Source organism: Cynocephalus volans, chromosome 15, assembly GCF_027409185.1.
Source record: "Cynocephalus volans isolate mCynVol1 chromosome 15, mCynVol1.pri, whole genome shotgun sequence".
In the NCBI taxonomy this organism is placed as follows: Eukaryota; Metazoa; Chordata; class Mammalia; order Dermoptera; family Cynocephalidae; genus Cynocephalus; species Cynocephalus volans.
The window spans coordinates 24,009,342-24,023,976 of NC_084474.1; the positions used below are offsets into that span (position 1 = coordinate 24,009,342).

The 14,635-nt window shown below is 33.2% G+C and overlaps 1 protein-coding gene across 1 annotated transcript in view; it reads right to left on the minus strand.

Moving 5' to 3' along the window:
* Positions 1-635: 635 nt before the first annotated feature.
* The window catches only part of VCPIP1 (valosin containing protein interacting protein 1), a 30,256-nt gene continuing 16,256 nt past the window's right edge, over positions 636-14,635 (minus strand). The window contains exon 3 of the mRNA XM_063079774.1: positions 636-5,551. Within this exon, the coding sequence (XP_062935844.1) occupies positions 4,680-5,551 (872 nt within the window). The 3' untranslated portion in view covers positions 636-4,679. The remainder of the gene's footprint in view (positions 5,552-14,635) is intronic.

A 14,635-nucleotide genomic window follows, 5' to 3' on the forward strand; every position in this document is an offset into this window, starting at 1 on the left:
ATCAGTATGTATTAACTCAGTTTTATTACTGATACAAAAGAAAACCTCAAATACTGTACAGTGAGATGTGCTGTAGAGCACTATACACTGTTATAATACACTATTACCAAGTATTCATTAGTCAAATGTAACATATACAACAATCACGAAATCAGAAAATAATGGGCAACAGCCAGTGTCTAAAGGATGATAGAACATCTATACTATTTTCTTGAGCAGTAAAAGCACTTGCTATTTAATTTTTTCTAAATATTTACACTATCACCACTTATTTTTACATAGCTATTCTAAATAGCATTTCCATCTAAAAAGTGGACTCTCCAGCTCTTGGCACTAATTCTTAAAGTCAAATAAACCTGAAAATACCAATAACCTTTTTAGTCTTTTATTGCTCTACCACAGGCATAAAGGCTCAGGAAGGGATTTCTGCATTCTAAAGAAAACTATGCAATACCTTAAATTTTAAAATATTAAGTAATTGATACTCACAAGCAGATAACATCAACTAAAACATTTTTCTTTACTAGGTTTTCCTTTTCTTTTACAAGAGAATAATCATTGTATTAATATTATACTTCAAAAGCATGTAGACTCCATAATTTAAAAATTTAAATGTCATATACAAGTAATGGCATTTTTTCCAATAATTCACAATTTTTACAATTTCTGCTATTTTTAACAAACATTAAAATTCCCACGATTAAGTATCATTAAATATGAACTGAAACACTTAGCATGTCAAAGAATTACCAAGAATGGCAGAACCTGCAATTAACTCTATAACTTACATTGGTGATATAGCTCCCCTTCGTTATTTTACTTCTTAAATATACATTTCACCAAGGTATATTTTCACATGAACAGTTCTGCTTTGAAAAGTTAATTTCCTATATTAATTGTGAAGAACCTTGAGGTTGTATAATTTTGTTAAGTTATATAACTTTGAAAGGTAGGATATTTCTACCCAACTTACTTATATGTATCTCACTACTACTGTTATAAGTTAATATTACAATGAGTGGAATTTAATCCAATTTTGCAAAGACTTTGCTTTTATGAAAATCTTAAGATGGAAACCTTGCTTTGAGAACCATGAAACTCTCAAAATCTGTACTGCAGAATTTTATGTATGGGCCAATTAAAATGACTCTTGAAAAATGAAGATTAAACTATTGATACTCTGAAATAAACATTTTATAATATTGTCACTATATTAAACAGTTAAGGTGTAATTAATGACAGAAGTTACAAGTTTATTTTATACTTAAAGATTAGTTATTAGTGAGGTCTAAATATTTAGAGAAATGTTCACTAGCAGACCGTATTAGTAGGTAACTACATAAAATAATACTGTATCAATTTTACATTTAGTAGCTAACGTGATATATATGTCAGTACAATTCTCAAAAACCTGTCATTAGTACTGTATGAGTTGCTAGCAAGTGATCTTCCCTGAGGTAAGAGACCATATGCAAAAATCACTGCTCATCTCCAGTGAAGTTACTTTTAAAATAAAGACCTGTGGCAGGGAATCACAGATGCATTTCAGATTAATATCTTCATTGCAAGAAGTAGGCTTGATTGCAAAAACAAAAGTAAAAATCATAAGAATATATAAAGCAAATTTCAGTCAATAGCATTTGCTAAATTTCTCAGGCCTCTATCCTAACATTTTCCAAATAAAATACCTAAAACATAGTGAAAGGGGAGGAAATGGGCCTTAGGCTTGTTCTTAAACTAGTTCCTACGTAACCATTCCCTTGGAGTTAATTATATTCTATTTCACAATATTTGGCAGTGTCCTGTTTTCTTCAATTCCAACCAGTTTCTCATTACCAGTATTCTAGACAAACACCATCTTCAACTGGACTTTGGGTAAACAATTCAAACTTGGTATGTATGATTAACTATAGAATGAATTAGTAAAGGAAAAAAATTACAATTTTATTTCAATGTTCAATGAAACACTGCAAATAGAATTTATAGGATTGAATTATAGTTACAGTGTTACATCTAGGGCTAAAAAATACTTTAACTGATTTGAGCCTCACTTGGACTGAAAGATGCAGCAATATCACAAATGATAGTACTAAAAAAAAAATCATTCTATAGTCATGTATTTGGTTATGATATAACCATACTGAATGACAAAGGATATTTTTAAACTTAAAGAAATCCTGTTCTAAAACTTGTGAGGATGAAAAGCCATTAATTACCCCAACGAATTTTCAGCTGATTTAAAATAATTTCAAGAAATCTGATCACTTCTCACAATCAACCCTTTTATTCTTTATCAAGGGACAACTCAAACTGTTATTGTACTGTATTAATACCTAATTGGCTTCTAAACAGCGTTGCTGTAGCTAGAAAAATTAATAAACTGTTGTCATAGCTTAAGCCCATCTTCTAATGTTCACACATGCATTCTACTGCATCTTTTTTTGCGGGGTGGAGGGTGGGATGCAACTGGCCAGTAGGGGAATCCGAATCCTTGACTTTGGTGTTGGTGTTGTCAGCACCCTGCTCTCAAATGAGCTAATCAGCCAGCCCCCACACATGTGCATTCTATACAAGAACTTAATAGGGAGATAAAATTTGTTTCTGGTATTTTTACTTTAATGCTATGAGATTATATTTGTTGGTTATTACACTTGATCTGAGCCAAAAGGCCGAGAAATGATACATTTGTCAGTTATTAACAAAACATATCAAGCCACAGGTGAAGAAAATATTTGTTACAGAAAAGGTGATCCTATTATGTCCTTAGAAGCAGTGCATTTTTTGCTTTAAGGTTTTCCTGTATTTAAATCCAAAAAAGAAAGGGGGGGGGCAGGAAAAATGTCTTGGTGACTGAAAAGCCAAAAATAATTATAGTGGTTAGTGAGTGACAGAAGCCACCTATATACTAAGTGGTAAATATTATTTCGTAGCTGCATCTCTTACTTTATGCAAAACTAGAACACAACATAAAAGTTCTAAATTTTCCTGCTATTTTGATGTAGTGAAAGATGCTTGAAAGTAAATTTATAAGTAGAAGAATGGAGAGAAAATACTGTAAAGAAAAACGTGATAAAAACTAACCCAAATATATATATCTTGCTCAGATATGCTTGCAAAATGTCTAGAGTCTCCATTCCTTTCTTATTCAAAATGGAGTTCATTTAATAAGAGGATACAGTTAGAGATACTTTCATAGAAAGAAGACCAAAATCTCCCTTATCTGGAAAAACAGATTCTATATCCCTTATGAATCAACAGGTTGAGATTTTTTAACACCTAATAATATACTTTCTGATGTACATTTTCTTAGAATCGCAAACACAGTTCTGCATCTGTTACATGTGCAAACAGAGACAGCCAGGCTTTGAATGCTCTAGGTAAGAGACTGTATTAACATATATTTTGTCTTTGATCCATTCGAATTCAACTTAATTTCAGTGAACAGAGGAAGATGGATTGAAATGTACATTTCAGAATACAGATTTTGCAGAATAGAATGAAATAGTGCAATACCAATCTCAGGATAAACACTCTTTTTCTATAAGGAATAAGCATGAAAGCTGCTTCTTGAGGAAACTATCACTAAAGATTTGATGAATACACTGTTTAAGCAAATGCCCAATCAGGGTACAATGCAGTAAAATTTGCATCCAAACCCAAGTGAAGCCAACAAATAAAGAAAATCTTATGGACTCTTAAGAAGAAAAGGAAGCATTTTTGGTTCAAAGGGGCTCAAAGACACTAAGCATACACAGGCTTAAATACCATTGACCAAAATTGTAGAACAATGTAACTCATTCATAAAGATAAATTCTTATTTATAAATTCTCTGTGAATCTGACAAACTCTGAAAATTAGAGATTGACCACTGCTACCATTATATTTTTATTTTCTACCACACTTTGCAATCAACTTTTCTGCAAGATTAAAAAAAATTAGGTGGTACTTGACCAGGCCAAGATTAAAAAAATAATGGTAACACATTATCAACAGAGCACACAATTTGCTGTGTTGGCAGCAGCATAACTTAATCACATTGACTTTATCATTCTAGAATACATATTTTTCCCCATCCTTGCTCAAATAAGTAAAATGTTCTATCATTACACTCTATTCTCAAGATCTTTTTGCCAAGAATACATATTTCTATGAATGTGTTTATATTCATGGAAATGTCAGAATCCCACTGTCTAATAGTTATTTTATGAATTTTAAGATACAATTTAGTTCAGACAACCTTCAAATTGACAAATCTTTTGACACTCTAATATGTGGAATAGTCACCTTGATGACATCAACATTAGCAAAATCTCATTTCTATCCATTTTAGTCTTTTCAGAAATCAAACATACATATTTAGTAGGAGAATTTTCATCTTTGAAATAGTAAGACTTTCATAGAATTAAAATTACAAAGAACTTCCAATGAACCACATATATGGAAGAAACTCATCTCAGCAGATCTAATAACTAATTTATAGGAATTCAGAGCCAGCCTGGGAAGGAGTATATTAAAAGCTATTGCCAATCACACACTTGCTATCATGCACTGAATAACAAGATATAATCTCTGAATTATATACGTACAAGATTTTTAATGACTAATCAAGTTAAGTGGCCCAGCCAACAAATATTACATATTCACAATAAACATTCTGCCATTATTAGCCTCTAATTAAATCAAGAGTGATCCATTGGCTCAGTTGTGTTAGTCATCTCAGCATCTTGACTATCCATCTCTTCGGGCTCCTCCACAGGATTTCCCTTTTGTGCTTTTGACCTTGTGGCAAATGCCGCTCCCAGTGCATCTGTCACACAGCTATCAGTTGTTTCTGTATTCAAACTTTCAGTGACACCAGTTAAAGAAAAAGATTCAGGCAAGCCAGTCTGAAGACTCCCAGACTTTGCAGAAGAACTCACAACGTCTACTTTCCTTGGAGGAAGATCAGATGGTGACTGCTCTGTACTTTGATCCCGCAAGTGCTTGTCCATTGAAGCCTGAATAGAAGAAACCATTTCCTGCAATTTTTTTCGCTGAGCCTCAACAACATCAGGATCGAGCTGCCTGCTGTCTCTCATTGTTACTACTCCAGGAGCTATTCGAATAAGCTCACTGTTACTAGGAGCAGCTGTGAATACTGGAGGCTCTGTTTTAGTGGAACTATTACTAAAGTCTGTCCCTGCATTATGCTTTCTTGCAACTGGAGTTTCCCTAGCTCTTGGATCAAGGTGTGGGTTACTGGATGCAGTTCCTAGAGAATGCCCTTTTCCCTGAAAGGCAGTTACATTATGAAGTTGCTCAGATTTCTTTTTCACTACTCCACCACTACCTAGTTTTAATAGCCCATGTGAGGGACTTGATTCCCTACTTCTTGTAGTAGCCTCTGCTCGAACCTGACTTACAGCCTCTTTAACTAAATCTTCAACATCAGGACCGATGGGGAAATGCCCTGCAGCATCCACACACAACTCCAGTCTATCTTCAGAAGCATTATAGACAAAGGTTTTGCCAGGTAGATGTGGAAAAGTACAATGCTTGCCATCAGCCATACCTAAAGAAGGGGAAAAGACAGTTAACATATTAAAATCTTACTTAAGGTATTAGAAAAAGTGTAGTAAAGACAATTATAGTTGAAATAGTAAATTTTCAATAACAATTTACAGATAACGGTTTTCAAAACAAAATTTATTAGAATTCTATTACCAAAAATACCCATCACTATCAACCTTAAAGTAGTTCCCCCAGGGGATGTTTTTTAAAAAGTCATTATCCTATTAGCAAAATTAAGAAAGGGCTCGACACCAACAGCTGAGCTGTAAGGAAAACACAATGTAAACTAATAAGAAAATATGCTTTTACTTAAACTAAAATCAAATTATAAACTTTGCCAAAATATATATAAGGGCAAAGTGAGGTATGCCTAACTTGTTGCACAGTCTGCTGAACTAAAAATTAAAAGTAATTCTATTGAATATTTATAGAATACCAGAATAAAAGGTGTTTTCACAGTGTGCCATAGGTATATGTCTTTCACAAAAAACTATAAGCTTGCAAAATAAGATATTCCATAGTTAAAGTAGTAGTTGTGGGTCACATTTAGGAAAACTAAGATGAATGCACTACAACTTCAGGGTGAACTGACAGTTTCTCACAAGAAATTAAGAAGTTTTTATTCAATTAAATTCCTTTGAAATAACTCTTATTCCTTTCTGGTAGGCCAGAAAGATCAAAATAAGCCTGGGTTATGGATGCTCCTCACGTAGCTCATTTCTATTTACTTCTCATGGTCCACTAATGCAGCAGTAGAGGATAAGAACTTTACCAGCTTCTCTTACTTTCTAGTCAAGGAGTTTGGTCTCACTACAGAGAATTCCAAAATTTTATATTGTTTCAACCTGGGTATAAAAAAAATGTGTGTGTTTTAAACAATCCACTATCCTTATACTTTAAATTTATCCAGATTCTCCATAGCAGCCAGCCATGAAAACAAAACAACACTTTAAATTTGTCACACACAAAAAGACAAAAATAAGTAAATTTGTCACTTAAGTATTATGTTCTGAATGTTTTTCCCCTCCAAAGCTCATGTGGAAACTTTGATCCCCAATGTGGCAGTGTTGAGAGGTGGGACCTTTGGGAGGTAATTGGATCATAAGGGCTACATACTCCTGAATGGATTAATCCATTTAAGGATTAATAAGTTAATAGATGAGTGCATTTTAATGGGAGTGGCATGGGTGGCTTTACAAAGGAGGGCAAGTGAGCTCACTGACACGCTCAGCCCTCTCGCCATGTGGTAGGACTCTGAGAGTTCCCACCAAGAAGTCAGCCCTCACCAGTTGTACCCATGGACCTTGGACTTCTCAGCATCCAAAATGGTAAGAAATAAATTTCATTACTTTATAAATTATGCTATTTCAGATATTCTGTTATAAATGACAAATATACCACGTTTATGGGAAAATATAAAGGCAAAGCAAACTAGTTAGAAATGAATGAAAGTCTTAAGTGCAATAGTTCCCAGAGAGGGGGACAATGAATGAACTCTGCAGTGCTTTGTGGGCATTTAGGCAGTCTCCTAAAGGCAGTCACTGAGGTCAAGGGTTTGTTTGGTTTTGTTGTTTTTTTATTTGTAAAAAGATGACCGGTAAGGGGATCTTAACCCTTGACTTGGTGTTGTCAGCACCATGCTCTCTCCCAAGTGAGCGAACCAGCCATCCTTATATGGGATCCAAACCCATGGCCTTGGTGTTATCAGCACCACACTCTCCCAAGTGAGCCACGGGCAGGCCCGAGGTCAAGGGTTTGGATCCCCAACTGGCCAGCTGCAGTTCCTTCCCTCCCCCAAAAAGAATTCCTTCCCTCCCCCAAAAAGCTACACAGTATTTTCCAAATAACCAGAGAAAAGAACTCAATTGCAAATGAATAAATTACATTAATTTCGAATAAACAATGTAGGTAAAGTACCAATTAATAAAAATCCAAGTATAATTTCCTCTTGACACCTTTTCAGCAGAGATATCGGACAAATACATACACACAAAATTACAGTTAGAGACATTGTTTAAATAGTACTATTCTGGGCACATCTTGGACTCAGTTTACTGACTACTAAGTCCCTACCTCAGAGATCTGTGAACTATGGCTCAGGAAACAAAGATAGCAAAGACAATTTTGTAAGGTCAGGACTGCCCCAAGGCAAAGCTTTTAAACATCTATTTCAATAGATAACATCTATTGAGCCTCATTATATGCCAGGAACTACAATAGACTCTTAGGAATCAAAAATAAAATATCATAATTCTTAGAAAACAAATAAATCACTACAATACAATCAGGTAAGTATAATGATGGGTATAGTACTGCTCATCTCACTCAATTATTTGAGGACTAAATGAGAAAACATATGCAAACACATACCACAGTGCCTAACAAAAATCAAGCAATAAGTTTTAATTTTTCTATTCTAATAAAAAGGTTTTACAGTTGTTTCCAGGTTGCTACTGTGATGCTTTTCCTGGTTATACTGGAAAGAGTCACAGTCTCACACACATTCATCACAGTATTATTTACAACGAAACACTGAAAGAAATCTAAACTTTCAACAAGAAGAAAATGATTGAATAAATTATGGCCCATCAGGTATTAAAATTTATATAAATAAGAAAGCCATGATGCCTGATATATACAATAAAATGTGCATAATGCTACAATAGCAGGAAACAAATCAAAGTACTATAATTACAATCTTGCCTAAAACATGTATGTATAAGACAAATATTTAAAAATTATAGATATTTCCCAACTCTATAGTTTCTAGAATTATATAACTTAAGTTTAAAATATATATTTAAAAATCAATGCAAATACTTTAAATACAATGCAAATATTGTTGTGATCCCTTTAAGCATAATTCTTCAGGTTTTATGTAATTTATATAGTCCTTTGAATTTTAAGAATCAAGATGCATTAAAATGTCTACATCATGTAACAATTCCATTACTCATATATGCTAAAGACATGTAGCAACATTGTTCCTTATATCAAAAAAGTGGAAAGTACCCAAAAGTCCATCAGCAGAACAATGGATGAATTGTGTTAAAATTACATAATAGAATACTATGCAGCAGTGCAAATGAATGAACTATATTTGAACTAATCAATATGGATGAATCTGTAAAGTGTTACATAAAAGACACAGAAAAATGTATACAGCACAATTCCATTTTTATAAAGTTCAAATACAAGTATAGTCAAAAGATATCTAAAGAAGTGTTAAGACTAAATTTGCAGTTCATCTGTACATTTACCTCTATACAAAGACCTGCAAGGAAACTTACTACATATTAAGCCAATTGATCTCAAAACGCCTTTTGAAATATGAAGAACTGGAATTATAGTAGTCCAGTTCAGTTATACTGGGCAGTATTTCTATTCAAATGTAGATATAACCATCTACCGTTAAGGTGAATTTGAACAAAGTAAGAGAGGTATGTTCTTTTCCTATTTTTGGAATGTGAAGGTATATGCGTGGGGTGAGCAGTGCTTGATATGTTTTGAGTCTTTGACCACAGGATAATAATAATTTGCCACATGAATCTGTTGCAAAAATAGAAAAATTTAACACAAATATTAGAAGAAATTATATTTTGGAAGGTAAAATAATTTTCTGAGGATGACTCATTTCAAATAGTTGTGTTATAGTCAAAAGAACTTTAATTTTACAAATAACAGCTGGAATTCTAATAATAATAGTAATAATATCAAACACTTAATAAGTATTTATTAGGTGCCAGGCTTTTTGCTAATTGCTTTATGTGCACAATCTCACTTGATCCTCCCAACAGCCCTGACATTATCATATCCACTTTACAAATAAAGAAACTGAAACTTAAAGGTCATACAGGGAGTAAGTGGTAGAACCAGAATTTGACCTCAGATATTCTGACTCCAGAGCTCTAAACAACTTCCTTAGAAGCATATATACCACATGTAACGTTTTAAAAAATATAACAACTCTACTGAGATATAATTCACATACAATTCAGCCAATTCACCCATTTTAAGTATACAACTGAATGGTTTTTAGTATAGAGTTGTGCAACCATCACCACACTTTTAGAATGTTTTCATCACACCCAAAAGAAACCCTGAACTTTAGCAGTCACTACCCATTTCCTCTCCCCACCTCATCCCCAGCTCTAGGCAACCACTTATCTACTCTCTGTCTCTCTAGGTGTGCCTGTTCTGAACATCTCATTATGTGGTCATTTGTCACTGCCTTCTTTCGTGTGCATGTTTTCATCCATGATGTAGCACGTACCTGTACTTCATTTCTTCTTATTGCCAAATATTCCATTGTATGGGTATACCATATTTTATCTAACCAATCATCAGTTGATGGACATTTGGGTTGTTTCCATTTTTGGCTTTTATGAATAATGCTACTATAAATATTTGTGTACAAGTTCTGTGTGAACATATGTTTTCATTTCTATTGGGTATATACCTAAGAGTGGAATTGCTGGGTTATATAGTAACTCTATGTTTAATCTTTTCAGGAACTGCCAGACTGTTTTACCAAGTGGCTGTGCCTTTTTACATTCCCACCAGGAGTGTACAAGGGTTTCAACTTCTCTAAATCCTAACCAATAGTTTTTATTATCTGACTTTTTTATTGTAATCATGTTAGTGGATATGAAGTACTATCCCATTATGGCTTTGATTTGCATTTCACTGATGACTAATGATGAGCATCTTTTCATGTGCTTATTGGCCATTTATATATTTTCTTTGGAGAAATGTCTATTCAGATCCTTTGCCTGTTTTTTAATTGGGTTGTCTTTTTTGCTGTTGAGTTATAAGAGTTCATTATATTCTTGATACAAGTCTATTATCAGATATAGTTTGCAAAATTTTTCTCCCATTCAATAGGCTGCCTTTTAATTTCTTGATGGTGTCCTTTGCAGCACAAAAGTTTACTTTTTATCTACTTTTTCTTTGTTGCTTGTACTTTAGTGTCCTATCTAAGAAGGTTTTGCCCAACCCAAGGTCAAGAAATTTTATGCCTGCGTCTTCTTCTAAGAGTTTTCTAGTTTTAGCTTTTACACTTCGGTCTTTTATTCACTTTGAGTTAATTCTGCATATGGTGTGAGGCCGAGTTCAAACTTCATTCTTTTCAATATGGACATCCAGTTGTCCCAGCAACCTTTGTTGAAATGACTCTTCTTTCCCCATTGAATTGTCTTGGCACCACAGCTAACTTTTTAAAAATGATTTCAATCCAGCATAAAACTATTTAGAAAATACTCAAGATAGCCATCCTCACACCATTTCCTCACACCCCAACACCCTCCCTCACACAAAAAACAACTGAGGGAAGTTATTTTCAATTGCATGGAAGATAGTGTATACTTACCCAAGTTACTGGGATTCCCATAATCAATCCTAATTAAATACTAACTTTTAAAAACCATTAACTAGTATCAGTATATTCAGAAAGTGGAATGAAGTAAAAGATGAAAAGTTATAAAAGGGATGCCACAAGGAAGGGATTCTTTGAGAGAAATTCATAGCTTTAAATGCTTATATTAGAAAACAAAAATTTATCATCAATCATCTAAGCTTCTACTTAAAGAAACTTGAAGGAAAAGAGCAAATTAAGCCCAAAGCAAGCATAAGGAATGAAAAAAATAAAGATAAAAGCAGAAATCACTAAAACAAATCAGAAAAGCAACAGAGAAAACCATGTGAATCCAAAAGTTGTTTCTTTGAAAAGAGCAATAAAATTGATAAACCACTAGCCAGCCTGGTCAGCCAAGAAAAGAGAGGCACAAATTGCCAATATCAGAAATGAAAGAGCTACAGACATTAAAAGGACAATAAGAGAATATTATAAACAAATTTATGCCAATAAATCTGATTATTTAAGATGAAACGAACAGATTTCGAAAGACAAAACTAATAAGGCTTACTCAAGAAAAAAGAGATAATGCTAAGATTGCTCTAAAGAAATTAGTTTGTAGTTAAAAACTGCCCAACAAAGAAAACTCCAAGCACAGAGAGCTTCACTGGTGAACTCAACCAAACAGTTAAGAATGATATAATATCAAAGCTATGATAAAATCTACCAGAAAACAGAGGAGAACACTTTCCAACTCTATTTTATGAAGACAATATTATGCTAATTAGTCATTGCAAGAAAACTACAGACCACTATCTCTCATGAATGTCGTCATAAAAACTCTCAACAAAATATTAGCAAATTGAATCCAGCATGCAGTTGGTTCAACATTCAAAAATCAATGTCATTCACCCTATCAACAAACTAAAAGAGAAAAACCTTATGATCTCAACAGATGTAGGAAAAGAGCACCTGACAAAATTCAACATCCATTCACAACATAAACTCTCAGCAAACCTAGGAATAAAACCCTTCTACAGGGTCCTCAACCTTATAAATCATATCTTTGAAAAACCTGTAGGTTGAATGTTTCCCCCCAAGACAAAGAACAAAGCAATAATGTCTGCTCTTACCACTCCTATTCAACATTGAACTGAAGGTCCTAGCTACTATAATAAGGCAAGAAAAAGTGATAAAGGCATATAGATGAACAGAGAATTAAAGTTGTCTTTTATTTGCAAAAGACATGATGACCTACATAGACAATCCCAAAGAATCTGCTAAAAAGCTACTAGAACTAATAATATGTGACTTTAGCAGGGCCCCAGGGTACAAGGTCAATGTATAAAAACCAACTTTACTTCTATGTACTACCAATGAACAATATGAAATTAGAATTTTTAAAAAGCAACTTTTACAACAGCATCTAAAAAATCCATAATATATTTAGGTATAAATCTAACAAAGTATATGCAAGATCTGTATGCTGAAAATTACAAAATTCTACTGAGAGAAATTTAAAGATTTGAATATGAGGGTACTTCAAAAAGTTCGTGAAAAGATTCATATTATCTTTAAATTCAATTTTTCTGCAAACTTTCTGAAGTAACCCTCATAAATGGAGAAATATAATATTTTCATGAGTTGGAAGACTCAATGTTGAGAAGATATCAAATATCTCCAATTTGATCTATACATTCAATGCAATCACAACTGTATTGTGATTGAACTGAAAGCCCAGCATACTTTTTTGTAGAATCGACAAGCTGATTCTAAAATGTATATAGATAAACAAAGGACCCAGAATACCCAAAGCAATTTTGAAAAAAAATAAATATGAAGGACTCACACTAACTGATTTGAAGAATTACTATAAAGATACAATAGTCAAGTGTGGTGCTAGCAAAAAGAGAGACATAGAAATTGACAAAACAGAAAAGAGATTCTAGAAATGGCCCCACACATGTTCAAATTATTTTTTAAAAACAACTTTATTGAGGCATATTTTGCATATCATATAATTTACCCTTTCAAGTAGTTCACAGTCAATTGATTTTTGACAAAGTAATTCAACATATAAAGTATACCCTTTTCAACACATGGTACTGGAACAATTGAACATCCATATATAAAAAATTGAACCTTGACTCATACCTTGCAACATATGAAAAATTCACTCAAAATGGATCACAAACCTAAATATAAAACCTAAAATTATAAAACTCCTAGAAGAAAACAAAATAAAAATTGTACTTTAGTGTCCTATCTAAGAAGGTTTTGCCCAACCCAAGGTCAAGAAATTTTATGCCTGCGTCTTCTTCTAAGAGTTTTCTAGTTTTAGCTTTTACACTTCTGTCTTTTATTCACTTTGAGTTAATTCTGCATATGGTGTGAATCCATTTTGCTTGGATTAGGCAAAGATTTCTTAGATAGGACACAAAAAGCATGAACTATAAAAGAAAAAATTGTTAAACTGGACTTCAACAAAATTAAAAGATAGTAGATCTTCATAAAGATCTTCAAAAGATACTGTTAATACGAGAATGAAAAGACAAGTTACAGACTGGGAGAAAACACATGCAAAACACCTATCAGATAAATGATGTGTGCTCAGAATATATAAAGAACTCTCAAAATTCAATAATTAAAAAAATTAAATCAATTTTAAAATGGGCAAAAAGAAAAAGATAGTAAAGAAGCACATGAAAAGTTATTAGGGAAATGCAAATTAAAATCACTGTGAGATGTACTATAAACCTATTAGAATGATTTTAAAAACAAAAACTGACACTACCAAATGCTAAAAAGGATATAGAACAGCTAGAATTCTCATACAGTGCTATAGGAATACAATATGGTCCAGCTACTTTGGTTTAGAAGTTTCTTACGAAGATAAACATATACTTACCATATGACACAACAATCTCACTCCTAGGTATTTACCAAAGAGAAGTGAAACACAAAGACCTGTACCTAAATGTTTATAGTGGCTTTATTCATAGTAACCAGAAAACTGAAAACAGCCCAAATGTTCCTTAACTATGAAATATGGATTTTTAAAAGTGTGATACATCCATACAATGGAATACTACTCAGCAATAAAAAAGAATAAACTCATACATGCAACAAGACAAATGAATCTCAAAAGTACATTCAAACAGAAATAGGCAAATTTTTTCTGTAAAGGGGAACATGGCAACTATTTTTTGTTTTGTGGACCATACAGTCTCTATTACAACTATTAACAACTCTGCCACTGTAGTGTGAAAGCAGCCATAGACAATGAATGTGTAACATGAATGTAGCTGTGTTCCGATAAAAATCTATATACAACAGGCAGCAGAACTGATATGGCTCATAGGCCCTAGTTTGCTAACTGCCATGCTAAGTCAAAGAAGCCAGACACAAAAGATTACACTATATGATTCCATTTATATTATAATATGAAAAAGGCAATTATTTAAAGACAGAAATCAAATCAGTGGTTGCCAGGACCTAGGGACAAAGGGAAAGAGGTTGACTACAAAGAGGCATGAGGCAACTTTTTGGAGTAATGGAAAGAAAATTCTATATTTTCACTGTGATGGTGGTGGTTACATGACTGTATATATTTGCCAAAATTCACAATCTGTATACAAAATTCATATACCTCTTGCTGTGGGTTAAATGTGTCCCTCAAAAGTTCACGTGTTGGAGACTTGATCCCCATTATAACAGTGTTAAGAGAGTGGG